At 46.8% G+C, this 20,434-nt stretch overlaps 1 protein-coding gene across 6 annotated transcripts in view; it reads left to right on the forward strand.

Annotated features, from left to right (window-relative positions):
- GARNL3 (GTPase activating Rap/RanGAP domain like 3) overlaps positions 1-20,434 on the forward strand; it is a 144,915-nt gene that overhangs the window by 22,221 nt on the left and 102,260 nt on the right. For 4 of the 6 annotated variants that reach the window (XM_082695611.1, XM_082695612.1, XM_082695615.1 and 1 more), the window contains exon 3: positions 15,594-15,663. In XM_082695611.1, coding sequence (XP_082551737.1) covers positions 15,594-15,663 — 70 coding nt within the window. Of the gene's footprint in view, positions 1-14,235; positions 14,550-14,717; positions 14,831-15,593; positions 15,664-20,434 lie in introns of those variants that run through there. The other 2 variants (XM_082695613.1, XM_082695614.1) reach the window with 2 other exon arrangements.

The following is a 20,434-nucleotide window of genomic DNA, read 5'->3' on the forward strand; positions in this document are numbered from 1 at the left end:
GCATTTTTCTTTGTCAGTGGCTCAGCGTCTCTTAGAGAATATAAGAGGAAACGGGGACCTGAGGGGGGCAAGGAAAAGGGAGGCTTTCCCTGTACAACTTTCTAGGCTCTGTGGGCTTTGAACTAAGGGAGTGTGTTCTCTCTTCAAAGAACAAAATGCAAGTGCACGGATACAGACCTACAACTTTGAGAAGCAACACTGTGCAGGCAGCAGGAATGGCACCAGGCGACCCTCCCGATGCTGGATATGAGGGTGATCGCCTTGAACCTTGTGCCTGGAGGGCCGAGGAAAAGAGGACAGTAGGCTGAGCCGCACGCAGGAGTCGGTGTGAGTGTGGTCCGGGGCCGCACGGCTATCCGTGGAACAGAGTCCACCCTTAGTCCCAGTGTGCGGTTGGAGAGAAGGATCCAAATTGGAGCTTGGGGTTGGGGGGGGGGGGTTATTAGCTCAGAGGTGGTATTTGAAGGCACAGGAGCAGGGTGGTCCCTAGGGAGGACGCTGGCCTGAATCAAAAGGAGTTCAAGCATCAAGTTGAAAATTGTATCGCTGCTTTGTGTGATCTGAGAACCAGGAGGAGTATGGTCTCACTCTGCCAGGACATCCTGCCCTTTCCCAGGAGCTGAACCTGCCCGTGGTGTGTGCTGCTTACCACGGGCGCTCGGCAGCCCCCGGAGAAGAACAGCTAAAAGCCATCAGGTTTCCTAAGGAGGTTATGCCACTGCCAAGAATTGTATTCCTCTGACTATTCGTGTTTTCTATTCTTTCAAATTTTATAGTCCTCAAGGGCCAGGAACCCATTTTTGGTGCTCACCTCATCTCAAAGTACAGCACAGAACACTACAAGGACACACTATAAATAGTGACTCGATAGTATTATTCTTTTTAATCGTTGCTCTTACAGAGCAAAAAGAAATAGTTTTGGCTGCCCTGCACTAAATTCGTCTAGCTAACACTCATTTTTAAAAGTCCCATTTTGGCCTTGGAAGCAGACTCGTTTTCTTGTCATCTCCTATAGTGATAAATGTTCTTATTAAAATATTTTGCCTCCTACATTTCTGTAAGTTTGGGTTATCTGTTTCTTCACTTTCTTTAAAGCTCTTTCTTACCCTTGGCTTCACAGTCTCATTTTCGTAGACTATCTCAGAATCAGAGCAGCTTAGTGAAGTCAACATTTTCAAAAGCCTTTCAGAAAAATAGTTTGACCTTAAAAGCACAAAGTAAGCTGCTTTTCTTCTGCTATGTGGTCTGAATGTGCCTGCAGGAAAACTGCACACAGATAAACGTGGAGTAGACCTAAATTGGTCCAGAAAATTAGAAGGAGAAAACAGAGATCATTTAAAATGTAGCCTGGGCCTCCCTGCTTCCCTCTCCTAGGTCACTTCAAGATAAAATTCAATTGGTTCCAGTATTTATTTCTATGCTTGAGACTAAGAGTTTTTCACATATTGGCATGGACTATGAAGGGGACCAGATGTGCCACCCCAAAATATGCTACTTTGGCACAAAGATTAGTTTGAGCTGAAGGCAATGCGGAAAAACACACAGGAAGGACTCTCTGCCTGCCCCCATCTGCTTAAAAGCAGGTCATACATTTCCTTTTGTAAAGGTTCTCCCTCTCTTCTCCTGTACCTAGTGGAGAACAACAACCCTTATCCCCAGAAACAGAGGAGGAACCAAGCCTTACTCAGGAACTTGTATCTGCCGTTAGTTTTGCTCACGTACTTCTCGTACCACGATTTGCACTCCTAGAAGCCTCAAATCCTTCTTTTGTTTAGTCACTTCTCCCAATTTGTTGCCCTTTGTTAAAAGGGTATATAAACCCCTGAGTCTAATTGCTTTTGAGGGGGTTTTCTCCTCCATGGTGCCCTTGTGCGTGTAAAATTAAAAATTAAACTTGTATGCCTTGACTTCTGTTGATCTAGCTTCGTTAAGCTAGATGTGTGGTTAATTCGCAGGCCTATGGTGAAGAACCTGAGACAGCAGAGGGAAAAAATTTTTCCTCCCTAACAGCTATGCTCCGAAAGTGTGAAAATTTTATTTATTTATTTATTCATTCATTCATTCAACAGTGAGAGACACAGAGAGAGAGAGAGCACAAGCAGGGGGAGCAGCAGAGGGAGAGGGAGAAGCAGGCCTCCTGCTGAGCAGGGACCCCCCCCCCATTGTGGGGCTCAATCCCAGGACCCTGGTGTCACGACCTGAGCCAAAGGCAGACTTTTAACGACTGAGCCACCCTGGCACCCAGTATGAAATTTTTAGATTACAACAAATTCTAGCTTGTCACAAAGAGACTTTTTTTTCTTTGTGTTGTTCTTCCCATGTTCTTACCAAGCATACATACACATCTTCTTAATGAGAGGTGTGGAACACAACTTCAGTTTATTCCTTCTTTTTTTTTTTAAGACTGTATTTATTTATTTGACAGACAGAGGTCACAAGTAGGCAGAAAAGCAGGCAGAGAGGCGGGGGGGGCGGGGAGCAGGACCCCTGCTGAGCAGAGAGCACAGGACCCTGAGCCAAAGGCAGAGGCTTAACCCACTGAGCCACCCAGGCGCCCAACTTCCGTTTATTCTAATAGTTACTAATAGTTAGTATTCTAATAGTTACTAATATTCTAATAGTTACTAATCGTGCTAAGGGCTTCTTCATATGTGTTTCCTCCTTAACCCAACAGCCGTATGAGGAAGGTACTACGGTCATCAGTATCTGTTGAATTAATTCCTTATTCAAGCCCCATTTTACAGTTGTAGAACTGAGGATTCACGAAGGAGTTATCAAGCAGTGAATTAACGGTGGGCTACACAGGGCTAAGTAAATAGAGGCAGCACTTGTGTCCACATGCATAATTTCTCTATTCATACAGATATTTATTTACGTTTAAGGTCAGGGTTCTGTGTTTTCTCTGTATGACATTTTTAAAGAATTTTTTCGTGCTGTAATTTACATGCAATGAACTGTACGGATCTTACTTGGTACTTAAACTTGATCCACTTGTTTTTTGCACCTGATCCGCTTTTTAATGTGATGGGGCCAGTCACTTGCACTGAATCGTATCACCTGCTTATTGAAAGACACCAACTGCCAGGCACAGGAAATGTGAACTTGATGAACTGGCGGCTAGTGACTGAGGTCACAGTTCTTCCATTGTGTTGGCTCGTGGCGCATTTGCTTTGTTAGCTCCTATTACTGGCATCATATTAATCTCTGAAATGAGGTTTCTGATATTAACCTGAGGCAAACATTTACAATATTCTTATGTCTGACTCAAAATAAATTTCATGAATATGCCATCTCATGGAGCTCGCTTCCAACAGCAGCTGACAGTGAAATTGAGAGCACACAGGGGTGCTCTTGGGCCTGGTCCTAGAGAAAGTTCTGAAGCAGCCTCTGTGTTCCCCCTACATGGTCTCACTCCCCCTACCCTCCTGTGTAACTGAGCCCCTTGCAAAGAAAAATATCCCTAGGGGACATGATGGTTCTTGTCAGATCTTTGAAGGGCTCTCGTATAGAAGTGAACGTAACTTGTTTTACTTGGCCCCAAAGAGTGAGCTGGCTTGTTTTCATTCATTCGTTCATTTATTATTGCACAACCCCACTAAGAGCTGACTCTGTGCCAGGTATTATGTTAGGTGCATGGAGCAAGACCAAGGGAGAGCCCGCCCCTGTGAAGTTTATACTCTAGTGCGAGAGGCAGGTGTTAATCCAACGCCTTCTTTAGAATTTCTAGTCTGGAGCAGGGGCTGGGCCAGGAAGAAGAAAGACTTTGGAGTGCGCAGTCCAGGTCCCAAGATGAGAAGCCCAGATGCTGCTCATGAGCCAAAGGAAGAAAGGCAGAGTGGCTGAAGTGCTCAGGGGCGAGGGGAGCATGCCCGACTCCACAGTGGTGGGGGTTGGGGGTGGTATTGGATGTTAAAGAAATTGAAGAAGAAGAAGAGGGTGAAGATGTAGAACCAGCTGGTGGAAATCCAGGTGTGATGAACTTTAATTCACTCCTGGAGCCTGAATGGAGGGCCTTGGGGCGTCCTGTGTTTGTGATCACTGATGGTGTGTAAGGACAGACTGGGTAGCTCTTTCTCAAGTATCTGGTAGAGAATACACAGTTGCAGGTAACAGGTTAGACGCCAGGTGGTCTGGAAGTCTGTGGAGCCGGAAGTCTCTTCCACCTTGAGACTGGATGACGAGGTGACAGGAAGACTTATGAGGCCGTTTTTGGCGTCTGGAATTCAGACCATGAGGACCTGTCAGGTGGACACACCGGACTGGCTGAGGATGGGGGCCGATCACCGGCGATGGACCGGGACAGACCATAGAGCTCGGGAGGGAGAAGTCAACGGTGATTCATTCCCTAGCCTGGAGACTGTGAGAATAATTGAGTGCTGGCAGAAGCTAGAAAACCATATTGTTGGATCAGTTTCCGAAAAACCACACTCACCTCCTGGCACTTCTGGGAGGAGCAAGAAAGGTAACTGAGCATATGGCAAGCCCCAAAGTGTAAATTTGGGATTTGTCAGTAATACTGATGCCATAAAAGTGCACAAGTCCTTCAAAAGATGGACTGCAGGGAGCGCTTCACGTTTGGGAACAAACAGAGAAAGAATGAGCCAGTGAAAGAGGCAGGGGCGACTGTTTCTGTGGGGTTCTGTAGAGGAGAGGCCTTCCCTACGCATCGTCCAGTGGATAGGAAATGGGTCTGCCGCCATTTCTCAGGCCACCTTTGGAATTTATTTTGGTTAAAAATACAGGTGCTGGGGCGCCTGGGGGGCTCAGTGGGTTAAGCCTCTGCCTTCGGCTCAGGTCATGGTTTCAGGGTCATGGGATCAAGCCCTGCATCAGGCTCTCTGCTCAGCGGGAAGCCTGCTTCCCCCTTCTTTCTCTCTGCCTGCCTCTCTGCCTACTTGTGATCTCTGTCAGACAAATAAATAAAATATTTTTTAAAAAATACAGGTGCTTAGGGGCGCCTGGATGGCTCAGTCAGTTAAGCATCTGCCTTTGGCTCAGGTCATGATCCCAGGGTCCTGGGATTGAGCCCACATCAGGCTCTCTCCTGAGCCTGCTTCTCCCTCTCCCTCTGCCTGCTGCTCCGCCTACTTGTGCTCTATCTCTCTGTCAAATAAATAAATAAATAATCTTAAAGGAAACAACAACAACAAAAACTACAGGAGCTTAGATCCCACTCCTGAAGATTCTGATGGAGAAGGTTTGGGGTGGGGACTGGGCATCCATATATTTAGATGCAATTTTTTTAAGCAAACTCAAACTTCTGCAGGGGACAACAGGAGGCAGATGTTGTGTTGGGGAAGGATTTCTTAAGTCAGAAGAACAAAGAAAGGAAAAGATTGAAAATGTTTATATTCGAATTTTTAAATTCCCGCATGATCAAAGATACCGGGAGCAGATTTTTAAAAGAAAAACCGCTTTTTCGAAGAAGACATCTGTGATTTGTTAACCAGAAAGAGTTGATATTCAGAACATCCCAATAATTCTTATAAATCAATTAAGAAAAGACCAGCAGCCTACAGAAAGGGAGTGGGTGAAGAAGCAGGAAGAGGTAAATCCCAGAACAGCTAGCCCTCGTGTCCAGTAAGCAAAAGGAGAGATGTCCCAGCTCTTGTGTTATCAGGAGAGTGCAGATAGAAGCCACACCTCAGTGAGACACTATTTCCTGTCCTTCAGACTGGCCCAAACCAGCTTCCATTAACAGCAAGTGTTAACGAGGAAACGGAGCCCCCATGACTCCCGGGCTGCAGCTGGGAGAGTAAATGGCTCCACTCACTTTGGAAACAAATCTGCAGTGCGTAGAAAAAATAAAGATGCACCTATGACCCAGCAGTTTCACTCCTGAGTGTGTCATCTGGGGACATGACTGCCACTGTACCAGAGGAGAGATATAAAAGGTTGTTGGTTACAGCACTGTTTAAAAACTGGAAACAGGGACACCTGGGTGGCTTAGTGGGTTAAAGCCGCTGCCTTCGGCTCAGGTCATGATCCCAGGGTCCTGGGATCGAGCCCCACATCGGGCTCCTTGCTCGGCAGGGAGCCTGCCTCTCTCTGCCTCTGCTTGCCTCTCTGCCTGCTTGTGTGCTTTCTCTCTCTCTCTTTCTGACAAATAAATAAATAAATAAATAAAATCTTTAAAGATAAATAAATAAATAATAAAAACTGGAAGCAATCGAAATGTCCAACAGAAGGAGATTGGAAGAACAGTGGCTCAGTAATCCAGAAGGCTAATCAACGGCAGTATATGTGAATGAGTCAGAGCTAACGGGTACCAACGTGTGCAAATCCCAACAACAAATTGTTCATCCAGAGAAATGAGCTGCCGGAAGACCTGTGTAGTAATGATATTTGTATAAAATTTTAAAACATGCTAAATAATATCCCATATTGTTTATGGATAAGCTCCCAGCACAAATACAAAAATATGAGCAGGAAATATAAACCTAATTATCTAGTGATTATTTTAGGGGAGGGAGAAATGACAGTGGGATCAAAGCGAGGCGCCCAGGGGTCTCAAGTCTGTCTATAATGTTCCTCTTGTTGTTTCTCTCTGTCTTGAGATAGTTCATCATAAAATAGATTAGAGAAAAAAATCCAGATGATTCTGATTATAGCTAGGTTTGAGAACCAGGATCTAGAATCAGTGCTTCCCCAAGTTCAACAGGCATGTGAATCCTTAGGGGCTCATGCTATGTGTTGCATTAGGTCTGGGGTAGGGCCTGAGAATCTGCATTTCTCACTGGCTCAGGTCCAAGGACCACACTATTCTGAGTCACAAGCGTGAGAATGACCTGGGTATTCTCTAGGGTTCTTGGCAGCGGGGGACTGTTCCAAAGTGCCCGCTATGGATAGCATGCCTCCCTTTAGGGCCTGGGTACAGCCAGAGGCAGATCTTGCACACCTGACTGGAAAAACTCTAAGGACCTGGGGAGACAGACCTTGGAGGCCTTTCCCCAAAGCAGCAAAATCTGCAGGTAATCAAGGGAGGTATGCAGCAACATGTGTTATCTGTTGATTTTTTTTCCCCTTGAACCATTTTCTGTGTTAACACTTGGTGATCATGTCTGTAAGGGCCTCCTGGGGGCAAATTATCCTCGGAGCTGAAAAGTTCTCCAGTCTTGACCTCTTAGGAAAAAGGAAGCTCAGGTCATTGAACAGTGGGGAAGGGGAAGAGCAGATGCATAGACCTTACATTGGCAGGAATCCTCTCATAGGTCATGGTTCTCCGCTTTCTGGATGATGGATCTTGAGCTGTGAAAAGCGGGACAGACCCCCACCCCCTGCCCAGGCTTCTGCTCTGGGAACCCACACCTGAAGATTGCATATGCTACTCGTGAGGGGATAAAAGAGGCTGTTCTGATTTACCGTCTTTGCCCTACACAGGTGTGCTTTGCTCGCACCATATTTTGGTTCCCATGAAGTCCCGTGTCCTGATGTTTTCCCCCAAACTGTAAGCACTGAGAGCAGGAACCACACATCTCAGGTTTAGTACCTGAGCCCAGTACCTGGTACCTCACATGTGCTCAGGAATGATTTATTCAATGAGGGAAAGATAGAATTTTTTTTAATGAAACTTTTTTTTTTATTTTTTATTTTTTAAAGATTTTATTTATTTATTTGACAGAGAGAAATCACAAGTAGATGGAGAGGCAGGCAGAGAGAGAGAGAGAGGGAAGCAGGCTCCCTGCCAAGCAGAGAGCCCGATGCGGGACTCGATCCCAGGACCCCGAGATCATGACCTGAGCCGAAGGCAGCGGCTTAACCCACTGAGCCACCCAGGCGCCCCGAAACTTTTTATTTTGAGAGAATCATAAATTCATATGAAGTTGGAAGAAGATGGAGAGAGGCGCGCCTGGCTGACTCAGTCAGAAGAACGTGCAACTCTTAATCTCAGGGCCGTGAGTTCAAGCTTCACGTTGGACGTAGAGCTTACTTTAAAAAAAAAAAAGAAAGAGGGGCGCCTGGTGGCTCAGTGGATTAAAGCCTCTGCCTTCAGCTCAGGTCATGATCCCAGGGTCCTGGGATCGAGTCCTGCATCAGGCTCTCTGCTCAGCAGGGAGCCTGCTTCCCCCTCTCCCTCTGCCTGCCTCTCTGCCTACTTGTGATCTCTGTCAAATAAATAAATAAATAAATAAATAATCTTTTAAAGAAAGAAAGAACACAGAGAGATCCCTCGTGCCCTCTACCCAGCTTCCCCCACAGTAGCATCTTGCATCCGTGGTGTGCGGTATCGCAGCCAGAAAGTTATCATGGATACAGCCTACCGGTCCTCAGTTCCTGTTTTACACTCAGTCCCGTCACACCTATGGGTTTGTTCAGCCACCACCACAGGCCAGGCAGGGCATGACTTCTTCACCACACGCTCCCCAAGCAGCCCTTCATGGCCACACCCACCTCCCTACTGTCTTGTCATTTCAAGAATGTGAGATAAATGGAGTCGCACAGTCTGTAACCTTCTAGGATTGGCTTCTTCACGCACCATAATTCCCTGGAAATTAATGTTGGTTTATCAGCTGTTCTTTTAATTACTGAGCAATACCCCCATGAGCTGGATATGCCATGGTTTGTTTAATCATTTGCCTCCTGCCCTTTTAAAAAGGATTTATTTATTTATTTTAGAGAAAGTGTGAACCGAGATAGAGGCAGAGGGAGAGGGAAAGGAGAGATGCAGATTTCCCCCTGAGTACAGAGCCTGATGCAGGGATTGATCCCACACGACCCTAAGTTCGTGACCACTGAGATCATGACCAAAATCAAGAATTGGATGCTTGACCAACTGAACCACTCAGGTGCACCCTAACCATTTATCCTTTCAAGGACTTCTAGGATTTTTTTTTTTTTCCAGCCTGGAGGTATTCTAAAGAAAGCTGCTACAAAGCATTTGTGTACAGAATTTTGTGACTATCCATTTTCATTTCTCTGGGATAAATGCCCAAGAGTGTGATTACTGGGTCATATGGGTAACTGCATGTTTAATTTTCTAAGTCACTGCCAAACTGTTTTCCAAAGAGGCTTAGCTTCTCATTTTCCATTCCCACCGAGATGTGTGAAGGGTCTGGCTACTCTGATCCTTGCCAGCGTTTGGTAGGGTTGCTGTTTTTTATGTAGAGAGAGAATTTCAGAGGCGCTGGTAGGGATCGTTATCGATAGGAACTTTGCAGGGAATTGCCAGAAGGCTTGAATTATAGTAGAGAACCAGGTGAATTCCAAAGACATGTCTTTGTCGGAAACTCAGTGGATACATAAATACTGTTGGAGGAAGATGTTCCAGAAAGTTGGAGAAAGAGGATTCAGGTGAAAAGGGTGTCTTAGTGAATAACATCAGATGCATCCAGAGGTTGTCAGAAAATCTAACGGCAGGTTGGGGGTGAGGAAGGGGAATGAGGAGGAGGCAGGAGCCACCTGAGTATAAGCAGAGCAAAAGTGAACATACGTTGTTACTTAATGATTCATTGATCCAGCCAGTGTTTACAGAGCAGTCGGCTATGAACCACTCTGTAAGACACACAAGGCATAGTGATGACCATGACAGATAAGGTCCCTGGACATTGGAATAACCAACATTTATTTAGTGGCTACTATGTGTCTGGTGCTGTACTAAGCACGTTATGGTGTCTTTCTATCTTCCCATGGAGATGGATATTATTTCAGCCCATGTTACAGGCGAGGAAGGAGGCTCAGAGAGGGGAAGTAACTTGCCTGAGGTCACAGAGCTGGTGTGCCAGAGAGCTGAGCTCCAAGTCCTGTCTGACTGCCTGATGGCTGGGGGGTCGTGCTAAGGGTATGCTGAAGATCCTGGTCAAGGAACACGTGACACCCCAGCCCCAGAAACGGGATAGGGGACAGAGAGCTGTCCGAAGCAAGAACCAAGGGGCCCTGATTTCCAGGGCTTCTTACACTCTACAAATCTGCCTGCTGACTTCTTCCTTCCTTGTATCTGAACTATCTTCAGAAGAGGACAAAATTCTTTCATTTCATCTTTGGAAATCACTGTATGATCACATCTCTGCTTTTCAGGTGTCCCTTACCTTCGGAAGAGACAACTGGTCCAAGCTGTTCTGGTTCCTGGTGTTCAGAGGCTCAGGCTCCGTTTAGGCGGAAATCTGTAGTCTGGTTCATTGTTTAGCCTCTCTGTTCCTCAGACCGGGGGATCTCTCCCTTCCGTCTCTTACTCTCTGCTGATCAAGAGGGCTGAGGCCTCTTGACATTGAACTCTGCTAGTCAGTGGGCTTCTGAAAATCTGCCTGTCACTTTTCACAAATGCTATCAGCTGACCCAGGAAGAGTCCCCACACTCGCTGTGGCTGTTACTGTTCCAGCAGGACTGGAAGTGACAGGGGCCTGGATTAGTGGGGTCTGGCTGGTCATCAGGGGGAATCACTAATCTCCAGGTCAGTCAAGTAAAGGACCCGTATCCCTGAGTGTCAGCTTCCTTTCTTTCCTTATTTAGTCTGACTCTCTGGAGGGGATTGTCCTGCTTTCCGGGAACCTGATTTATATAACGGTAATTTTTTTCTAGCCTCTTTGCGGGGCTGGAAGTCTTTGCTTTCCTCCCAGGCCTTACTTGGAGACGTAACACGAAAGCCCTGAGCTCTGTGCCTACTTGCAAGGCGTGACCCAGCGTCCTCACACATTAATTTGCTAAAACACCGTTTATATTTAAAGCCCAGAACACATTGCATGGGAGTGAGGAACTCGAACTCTCCGGTTCTTTTTTGCACCTGCCTTGTGCTGGTGACATGCTCTTGGGTCCCAAGTACTCTCTAGGTGGGGTCACACTGCGAGGGCAGCCCTGTGAGGGAGGAGACGTGATGCTGAGCTGCGAGGCTGCACTTGGCCCCAAACCTCCTCTTCTTCTGTGGGGGTGTGATGTTTTATTTAAAACTCTCTACAGAGCGGATAATTGTTTATGTCGAATGTCCCTTTCCAGGGCTCTAACAACCTGAGAACTCATCCCACTAATAAGAGCCATAATACAACAGCTAACACGCATTGAGGAGTTTTTATGGGACAGAACTTGTGCTTAAAAGAAACTTTTATTTGTTCTAATTTATCCTTTCTAATCCTGTTAAGTAGGCGATACTATGAGCCACATTTCATACAGGAGGGAACCACTGCCCAGAGAGGTTAACAACTTATGCATCTGTGACTGAGTCACACGCGCGTAAGGGCCATATGACACGTCCTCCCCTGAAAACAAACACGGCCTTGTCCCTCCTGATGAAAGTGCTGCAGCATGGCTGACGGGTTTTCCCGGGGATTCCAGAATCATCTGGAAGGGCAGTATTGTTCACAACACTGTCTGTGGACCACCTGCATCCGAATCCCGGCTGTTTGTTAAAGTAACAGCCATGCTGAGTCATAGCCTCTGGGAATGGGGCCAGGGAATCTGCATTTTTAGAAACCTTCCCCCAGGGATGCTGAGGGACTCCAGTATTTCCATTGCCTTATTAACCCCAGTCTGCCAGGAGGCCTGAAACCAGCAATAGGGATTTGCGAGGTTACGCAACAACGGTCAGGCAAACTTTTTTTCTGTAAAGGGCCAGACAGTTGATAGCTTCAGCTTTGTGGGCCATAACGTCTCTGTCTCTGTCACAGCTGCTGGGCTCTGCCCCATCGTGATGCAGACGCCTTCACAGACGCCCTCACAGACGCCCTCACAGACTCCCTGTAACCAAAGTGTATGGCCGTATGCCAATAAAACTTTGTTTGCTGTAACAGGTATCTGGGGGGGCCCGCAATCTGCTGACCCCCGAGAGTCATTCCGGCCCGTCAGCCCTCGGACCACCTCTTTCCCTGGGAGTTCCTCTTCTCCTCTCTGTTAACGACAGAGAACTGTATCCTCTATGGGAGTTCCTCTTCTCCTCTCTGTTAACGACAGAGAGCTGTATCCTCTAAGATAAAATCACCTATTGTCATAAACCCTGAATCTTAGTGACATAAAATAATAAAAGTTACTTTTCACTCATGTCCCTGGGGATCTTCTCTGTGGTCACTCGGGGACCAAGCCCGCTCCTTGTTGGGGCTTTGCCCCTGTTGGTCCTCAGAGCCCTCTCCAGTCAGCCAGCGGGTGAGGAAAGACAGCAAGGATTATGCATGGGAAATTTGTACGGGCTGGGTCTGGAAGAGGTACCCCTCATTTCTGCCCACAACAGAACTCGTCCTGTTTGGAGTCCAGAAACAGTCCAGAAACAGTGATTTCTCAAGCCTGTGGGGCCCTCAGTCTCTAGACCTTCTCTGTTCCCTTCTTCGTGTGAAACCCAGCCGGTTCTTGCCTGGGCTCCTCTCTTCTTCTTTTTCTTCTTCTTCTTCTTTTTTTTTTTTTTTTTAAGATTTTATTTATTTATTTGACAGAGAGGTCACAAGTAGGCAGAGAGGCAGGCAGAGAGAGGGGGGAAAGCAGGCGCCCTACTGAGCAGAGAGCCCGATGCAGTGCTTGATCCCAGGACCCTGAGATCATGACCTGAGCCGAAGGCTCTCTATCAAACAAACAAACAAAAAACCAAAAAGCAACTTTGCTGAGGTCACCGAGGAGCAGCAGCCCCACTGCAGTGTCCGGCCACTTTCCCTCGGGCTGCAGGCTCAGAAGGCACGGGGCCCCCTCCCACGTGACCGTAGGGCTACGTTTTATCATATATTCTGCCCGTGTCCCCTCGATCTCCATCCTCCATCCTCCCAGCCGCCGAGATCAATTTCCTCCCTGGCAGCTGCCTGCCTCCCAAGCAGGTGCCATGTATTTTAGGCCGTTGCTATGGTAGCACCCCAACTGCAGGGTACCCACTTCTGTATTAGTTCGGGTGACACGGCAGCTTTAACAGGTAAACCGAAATGCTATGAGACTGACCCAACTCAGCGTTGATTTCTTACTCGCGGCGTATTCTAGTACAGATGTTCCCAGAGGTGTGGCCTTGGTCTCCTGGAGACCAGGTCTTTTCCCTCTTGAAGCTCTGGTCTCCTGCAGGTCCTTGTGGTCCCCTCCACCCTGCCGGCCAAGGGGCAGGAAAGGAAGCTCCTAGACATGGCGTTAGCGCTTCTGCCCGAATTCTCTTGGCCAGAGCTCAGTCAAGGGGTCGCCCTGCAAGAAGGGCTAGGAGATGTCATCCCGTGGCAAGCCCAAGAGGAAAAGAGACTAGGTTTTGGCGGGCACATCGCAGTGTTTGCTCCTTGGGCCAGGACTGCCTGAGGGACTAATGACCACTGGCTGAGGATGGAAACTGTCAACAGGCAGCCTGCCTTGGTGCTCACCAGGGGTGCCTTCACACTGGCGAGTGAGACCCAGAGGGGCGGATACCTTCATCGATACAACACACATTTCCTGCGTGTCCGCTCTGTGCCGAGCGGTAGGCCAGATCCTGGGACCCGCAGGAGAACCAAACTCTCTAGGAGCTCTGGGGAACTCCTTTAATCGTATCTTCTGTGCTGGGTGCCAAGGGGCCAGGGAGCCTGGGGAGGGAGCTGGGGAGGCCGGAGGGTTCGGTAACATGGGGGTCGAGTGCCTCCTGCAGCCGCAGAAAGGCTCCCCATGTCATTGAGCCTGGCTCTCGCCATTAGCAAGCACTATCTCCGCAGCCAAATGCAGGAAATGTAATTAGAGGGGGAAAAGGGCAACTGATAGCAGATGTTCTGTTTCTGTCTCTCTGGGTTGTTTTCATAGGACACTGCTTTCCCGCTAGGCAGCTTCGAAGGATGTGGTTGCCCCAGGATGCGGGGCTGTCATCTCTTTTTGTGTTAGTTTCTGGCTGTTAGCAAAGTTAGGGAGCTGGCAGTGTATCTGAGAACACCCTCGGTGGTGCTTAGGGCGGTCCAGGGAGGGACCTAGAGCCTGGCATCCTTTCCTCTTCTCACGATGTTGGTCATTTGTGTTAGAAGCTGCTGCGGCTGTTGGTGGTGGGGCAGTGCCCCCCCCCCCCAAACTGAAGCAGTGAGCTGAGCAGGGCAGACAGAGCTCTCAATCACCAGCCATTGGGCATTCACTCTGCACCCCATCTCTGACCTGGTGCAGAGACGCTCCTATCACTAGACCCCACTCTCTCGGTAACCCAGGGCCGCGGGGAAGGATCTGGAAACTGTTATGTAGGGCACTGGCGGTATTCTCCCGGAGGGTTTTCAGAACAGGCTAAGAAAATGGGCCTAGAGGACATATTTAATATAGACCGGAATAGGCCATGGAGAGAAGTTTTAAATCTCTTTCAGAGACTCTTCTCGGGGGTAGAAAAACCCAGTGTCTGGAAGCCGGGTAGCCTGGGAAGCATCTGGGGCACCCTTCCAAGCTGCATTCGTTAATTTGTTGCACATTTTCTGCTAGGGAAGTGAGGACTACAAAAGGTTAAATTTCTTGTATAAGATTAATTCAGCCATCTCTGTGAAATGGTGGAAGCAGAATACCAATAGACCCTCGTTTCTCTCGTGCTGTCTTGCTTGGAGCCTATCAAAGAGTGTCCTGGCAAAGAGTCAGGTCTGTGGCTGCTAACCAGTGCAGTCAGTCTCTCTCTGAGCCTGCCAAGAAGGCTGTAATTTAGAAAATGTAGCTACCTTTTAAGGAAGGATGAAAAGGTACAAAATGCACCTTTCTTTGCATGTTAGATCCCAAATATTTTGGAGCGATGGAACGTGTAGCTCTGGTGCAATTTGGTTTCCTAGGGTTGGGGAGAGTTATTTGCATGACATCTACAAGAAAAAAAAAAACTTGTTAAAGCTGCTTGCTTGTTCTGTGGAGCTCTGGTGGTTTCAGGAGCACCGGCTTGGGGGCACCGCTCGGGGTCCTACACAGACCAACTCCTCGATAAGATGTGTGTCTTTTGAGTATGGAACTCTGCATTCAAGATGTAAATGCAGTAAGAGAGTTTTGCCCTGGTTTTAATTGCTCTTCACAATGCGTGTGATTTTTCTTATCTGACTTAAGCCTTGGTGGGGGTGGGGGGAGGCCTGGGGCTGGGGGAAGTATTAGCTATTGCTACATAAAAACTAAAGATCCTTGAAGTTAGATCTTTAGGTTTTCTGTCAGTACTGCTCTCTCTCTCTCTCTCTCTCTCTCTTTTTTTTTTTTCATATTGTCATGTTGTCGTAAATGAAAAGGGGTGGGGTGGGGCCTGCCAGGATTTGGAAGTTTCTTCCTCCTATTTAAAGTTTCATTTCTGCTCTATAGCATCAAATAATGCTGGTTATTTTTACGGTGAATATTTGGGACAAAGAGGCTCTCTTAAACGAAAGATAATTGCAAGCTTTGTCCCTGGCCTCAAGTTTACTGCAAGGCTTCTCATCCCCTTTGGTTATACAGAAATGAAATTATAAACCACCAGTAGCCTTGGAAATCTCAATCGATTGCAAACGACTAAATATTTAATTCAATCATTGCCTATACTTCCAGGGATGACTCGGGTGTTTTTCTTTTTACCGAGGGCTCCGTGAACGCGGGCTCTGCAATGGCTGCTGGGGACTGTGTCTGTTGCAAGGAGGCTCCCCTGCAGTGAGGAGCTGGGGCAAAGCCGGCTCCCATCCGGTTCCATAGCAGCCCTTGTTGCAAATGGTAGTTGATTTTTGCAGAAGGTTTGTGGCCAGATCGCTATGTATAATACTGATGAAGCATTTTTGTTCCAGCTCTGTCTCGGAAGACCTAGGCTGTAGACGTGGGGATTTCAGTAGGAAACATTATGGATCTGTGGAGCTGGTAAGTTTACACTGTCTGTTCAGTGGTAGTACATTGATTTAGAATTAGAGCATCGCCAAACTCATCAGATCTTTTGTTGTATATTTACTGTCAGACCATGTGGATACCGTGTAAGGCTGGGATGGGAGAAAAATGCCTATTGAAAGGCCATAATAATTTGATCATCTTTATTTGTTTTTATTGTTACGTACTCTTAATCTGTGCCTTCCAGTTTGTTAAAAATATGTTGTGGCTGGGTATTTTTCTCTGGTTGCATATCATTGGGGTATGTAATCAAATGATTTATGAATTAAGAGAGGCAGCATTTGGTTTTTATATTATCTTATTCCTAAAAGTTGATAAATCTAGTTTTTGAGGTTTAAAGATGATTGAAATACATGTTCTGATTTTCTGTACCTTTGCTTTCTGGGTATGTGGTAGGAGTGAGAATATTGATGAGATTTTTTTTTTCTTCCTGTTAAAAGTATATTTGTTGGGCTAGAATATACTGTAATAGATGATTGATACCTGAAATGAAAATATCCACATTTTCCTTCTGAGAGACATTAGGATTTATGTTATGATCTTTTAAAATAGTATACTTTCATTTTAAAAGAGGAATAATGAAGGCATATTTTAGCTTCAGTCTTTTAAAGGACAGAACTGTGATACCCCGCCCCCCCCCAGTTGCATGGAAATTTGAACAAATTTTCAGGAAAATGTGCTCATAGAATTCTCTTGTTATTATTTAACACTATTAAAAACATTGAATTTATTATTTCTATCTATTTACAGAAAATGAGTTGCTTGGATCCATTTCTGTAGTACCCAATTTTCCTCCATTAATATATGCTGCAATTTGCAGGGTTTAAGTAGTAGGAAAAATTATACGGGAGTTGTGTACCAGTAGCATTCGATTAGAATTCACTCATGTATTAGAGACTTGTGCATCTGGCCCAGGGCTGAGTATTCTTGAAAACATAAAATAAGTAAAAGATTTGGTCCTTGTTCTTAAGGAGCTTAGTGTCTTGAGCTGGGCAGATAAGATACATAAAATATCTAGAAAATGAGTTGAATCACATAAAAGACACATTGATGGACTCCATCAATGCGCGTTCTGTGTTGCTGGTGGCACCGGGCCAACTCAGACCACCACCTCCCCCGAAGGAGCAAGTGTAGAACTATGTAATTCAGGGAATGGGTAAATATCGGAGAGGGATACAGATAGGGTCTGGTGGGTGTGAAGAGAGGGGAGGAAGTGACCCATCCTAGCCAGGGATCTTGGGGAAGCAGCCGGGAAGGCCTCGCAGAGGCGGTAGGACGGAGGGACGTGGGTTGGTGGTAGAGAAGACAGACAGTGGATATTTGCAAACAATGTGATTCTTGGCAGTGATGTATGCCAGGGCCAGTGAGCAAATGGCCCTGCCTTGCAGAGTGTGTGAGGCAGCATAGCTGACTGGCCACAAAGCAAGCAGGCTTGGAAATCAGGCCTGGCTTCACCTACCAACTCCAGCACCTACCACCGTCTGTGCGTTTCTCTGAACCTCAGTGGTGCTGAAGAAGTTGTGCCATGAAGTCGTTTTTTCCCATCATTTCCTAGTTGTCCGATCTTGGACTTCTTTTGGCCTCCTTTCTCTCATCTGTAGGGATAATACATTATTATACATTACTATATATTATATAACTGGGGATATTAGTATTATCTACCGTATAGGGTTGTCAGGAGATTAAGTGAGATGACACTCATAAACACAGGCCACGGTAGGTAGCCAGCCGTGGTGGTAAAGATGAAATTTGGTGGCCAAAGGGGAGGACCTGGCTTGCAGGTGGACTTTGGACCTAATCCAGAAAGTCCCATGAAGCTCTCGTAAACCGTGTAAGTGGTGTTTGGGAAGAGCTCAAAGGTGTGAAAGATGGACTCTTTATAGACTTGGGGGAAACCACAGACGGTCAGACCGGGGAGGTAGGTGAGAGCAGTGGTTCTCAAACCGAAGCTCGCATCTGAGCAGGTCGAGTGTTTCTCAGAACAGACTGCTGGGCTCCCATCCCCAGACTTTCCAATCTGGTAGGTCTGGGGTTGACCCAGAATTTTCGTTTCTGGCAAGTTCCCCAGGGATGGTGATGTCACTGGTCCCAGGATCACACTTGAAGAAACCCTGCCTTAGAGAAAGAACCCCAGGCTTGTCCTCGGTCATCTTCAACCTCATGAGGCAGCTCAGTGACCAGAATTCTTCCTTCCATTTGTTCAGGTTTTTGCTCTGGAGCCATCGGTGTGTGTGTGTGTGTGAGTGTGTGTGTGTGTCTTTCTAGCTGACTTTTAAAATAGTATAAACTAAATTTTTAAAATGGATTTAAAAGCCCTACATATAAGTTCCCTGCCCCATTGCCACTTTTTTCATCTCATTTTGGTACCTTCCAATCTTTATAACGACTAACCTCGGTTCCACCTAGTTGTAATCAAATTACACATATAATTTTGTCTTCCTCTTTCCTTATTCGGCTGTGTTTTGTGAATGTCTTCTCATGATATAGTCCTCATGTTACCATTTTAACTGTGTGATAGCCCAACATCGTAGTAAACAATTCTCTAGGTAACAGTTCCCCTCCTTTTGTAAAATTAGGTTGTGTCAACTTTTCCCTTATTAGTAATGGCACACCCTGGTGATTGGAATGATTGAGAAAAATCAAATGAGCCAAGTTCCATTTTTGCCATCTAAAGATCTCTTGAAATTCTGACTCCTGTGTTTTAAGGAAGAGACATTTACTCTCCTCTATGATCACCAGGAAATTATTAAAAGCCGTTTCTGGGGGCGCCTGGGTGGCTCGGTGGGTTGGGCCGCTGCCTTCAGCTCAGGTCATGATCAGGGTCCTGGGATCAAGCCCCGCATCGGGCTCCTTGCTCAGCGGGGACCCTGCTTCTCTCTCTGCCTCTGTCTGCCTCTCTGCCTGCTTGTGATCTCTGTCACTCTCTCTCTGTCAAATAAATAAATAAAACCTTTAAAAAAAAAAAAAAAGCCGTTTCTGTGGGGGTGGCTCAGTGGTTAAACATCTGTCTTCAGCATCTGTCTTCAGCTCAGGTCATGATCCTAGGGTTGTGGGATAGAACCCGATGCTTAGCCTGGAGGCTGCTTCTCCTTCTCCCACTCTCCCTGCCTGTGTTCTCTCTCTCACTGTCTCTCTCTATCAAATAAATAAATAAATCTTTTTTTTTTTTAAGATTTTATTTATTTATTTGTCAGAGAGCGAGCGAGAGCGAGCACAGGCAGACAGAGTGGAAGGCAGAGTCAGAGGGAGAAGCAGGCTCCCTGCGGAGCAAGGAGCCCAATGTGGGACTCGATCCCAGGACGCTGGGATCATGACCTGAGCCGAAGGCAGCTGCTTAACCAACTGAGCCACCCAGGCGTCCCTAAATAAATAAATCTTTAAAAAACAACAACAACAGCTTGCTTTTGTGTTTTTTATGTGCATGAGAAAATAAGTTTAACTTTTTTTACATACCTGGTTTGATGAAATTGTTAGAAACCCAATAAATCTTGGGCATCCTGAAACTCAACATTTGTAGAAGGGTGCAAAATTTGAAATTTTGGCATCGACTTCTTTTGACCTTGAACAGATGAGGTAGAAGTCCTTGTGAAGAACCAGGCTTGGCTGTTACCATCAGTAATGAGGACAGATTTGGGGGCTCAGCTGCCTTGTTTTTTGACTGGGTATGACTTGTGCGTGAGAATGTGGAAGCTCAGGCCTTTATAGAATCCCCCATGGTGGGGATTCTCAGCGCTCATCCAATGCCCATGTATTGAAGGCAGCACCTGTCCCCTTGCATCAGGCACAGTGCTAGGCACTGAGCAGAGGGAAAAGCAGGTTCTCTGCCCTCCTGGAGCTGTGGTCTGGCTTTAGGAACCAACCCGATCCCGGCTGTTCCCTGCCTCCATCAGGAATTGTTTCCTTGCAAGGAACAAAGACCCACTCAGTCCAGCTCAAGTCTAAAGCAGTTCTCTGAGCGCGTGTAGGTGAGGCTCACCGAAATGAAGTGCGGGAAAAGCCCACCTGGGCCTCCTGGGACCCGGAAGCCGTCAGACTTTCACTCATCTCCCCCGTTCTCTCTCTCTCTCAGCGCCAATGCCACCCCTCCGCTGGCCAGCCCCGCACACACGGTCGCCTCTCTCCGGGCTGCTCTCCCAGCAGTGGCGGGGGGTTTTAACACTTCTTTTCATTATGGTCAAATATATACAACAGGAAATTTGCCATTTTTTAAAAAAGATTTTATTTATTTATTTGACAGAGAGATACCCAGGGAGAGAGGGAACACAAGCAGGGGGAGTGGGAGCGGGAAAAGCAGTCTCCCTGCTGAGCAGGCAGCCTGACGTGGGGCTCAATCCCAGGACCCCGGGATCATGACCCGAGCTGAAGGCAGGCACTTAACGACTGAGCCACCCAGATGCCCCAAACTTACCATTTTTTAAAGGATCATTTCAGAGGGCAGGAAGTACATTCACAACGTTATGCCACCGTCACCATTGTCCACTATCAGAGTATTTGTCATCAGCCCAAACAGTGACTATGCCCATTAGACAGCAAGTCTGCATTCGCCCTTCTGCCCCAGGCCCTGGTAACCTCTATTCTGCCTCTGAATCTATGAATTTGTCTCCTGTAGGGACCTCCTATAAGTACAATTCTGCAATATTTGTCCATCGTGTCTGGTCTGTTTTACTCAGTGTGAGATTTTGAACGTTCATCCATGTTATAGCACGTATCAGAATTTCATTCCCTTTTGTGGATGCATTCTGTCTTT

Source organism: Mustela nivalis (genome assembly GCF_964662115.1).
Source record: "Mustela nivalis genome assembly, chromosome: 13".
Lineage (NCBI taxonomy): Eukaryota > Metazoa > Chordata > Mammalia > Carnivora > Mustelidae > Mustela > Mustela nivalis.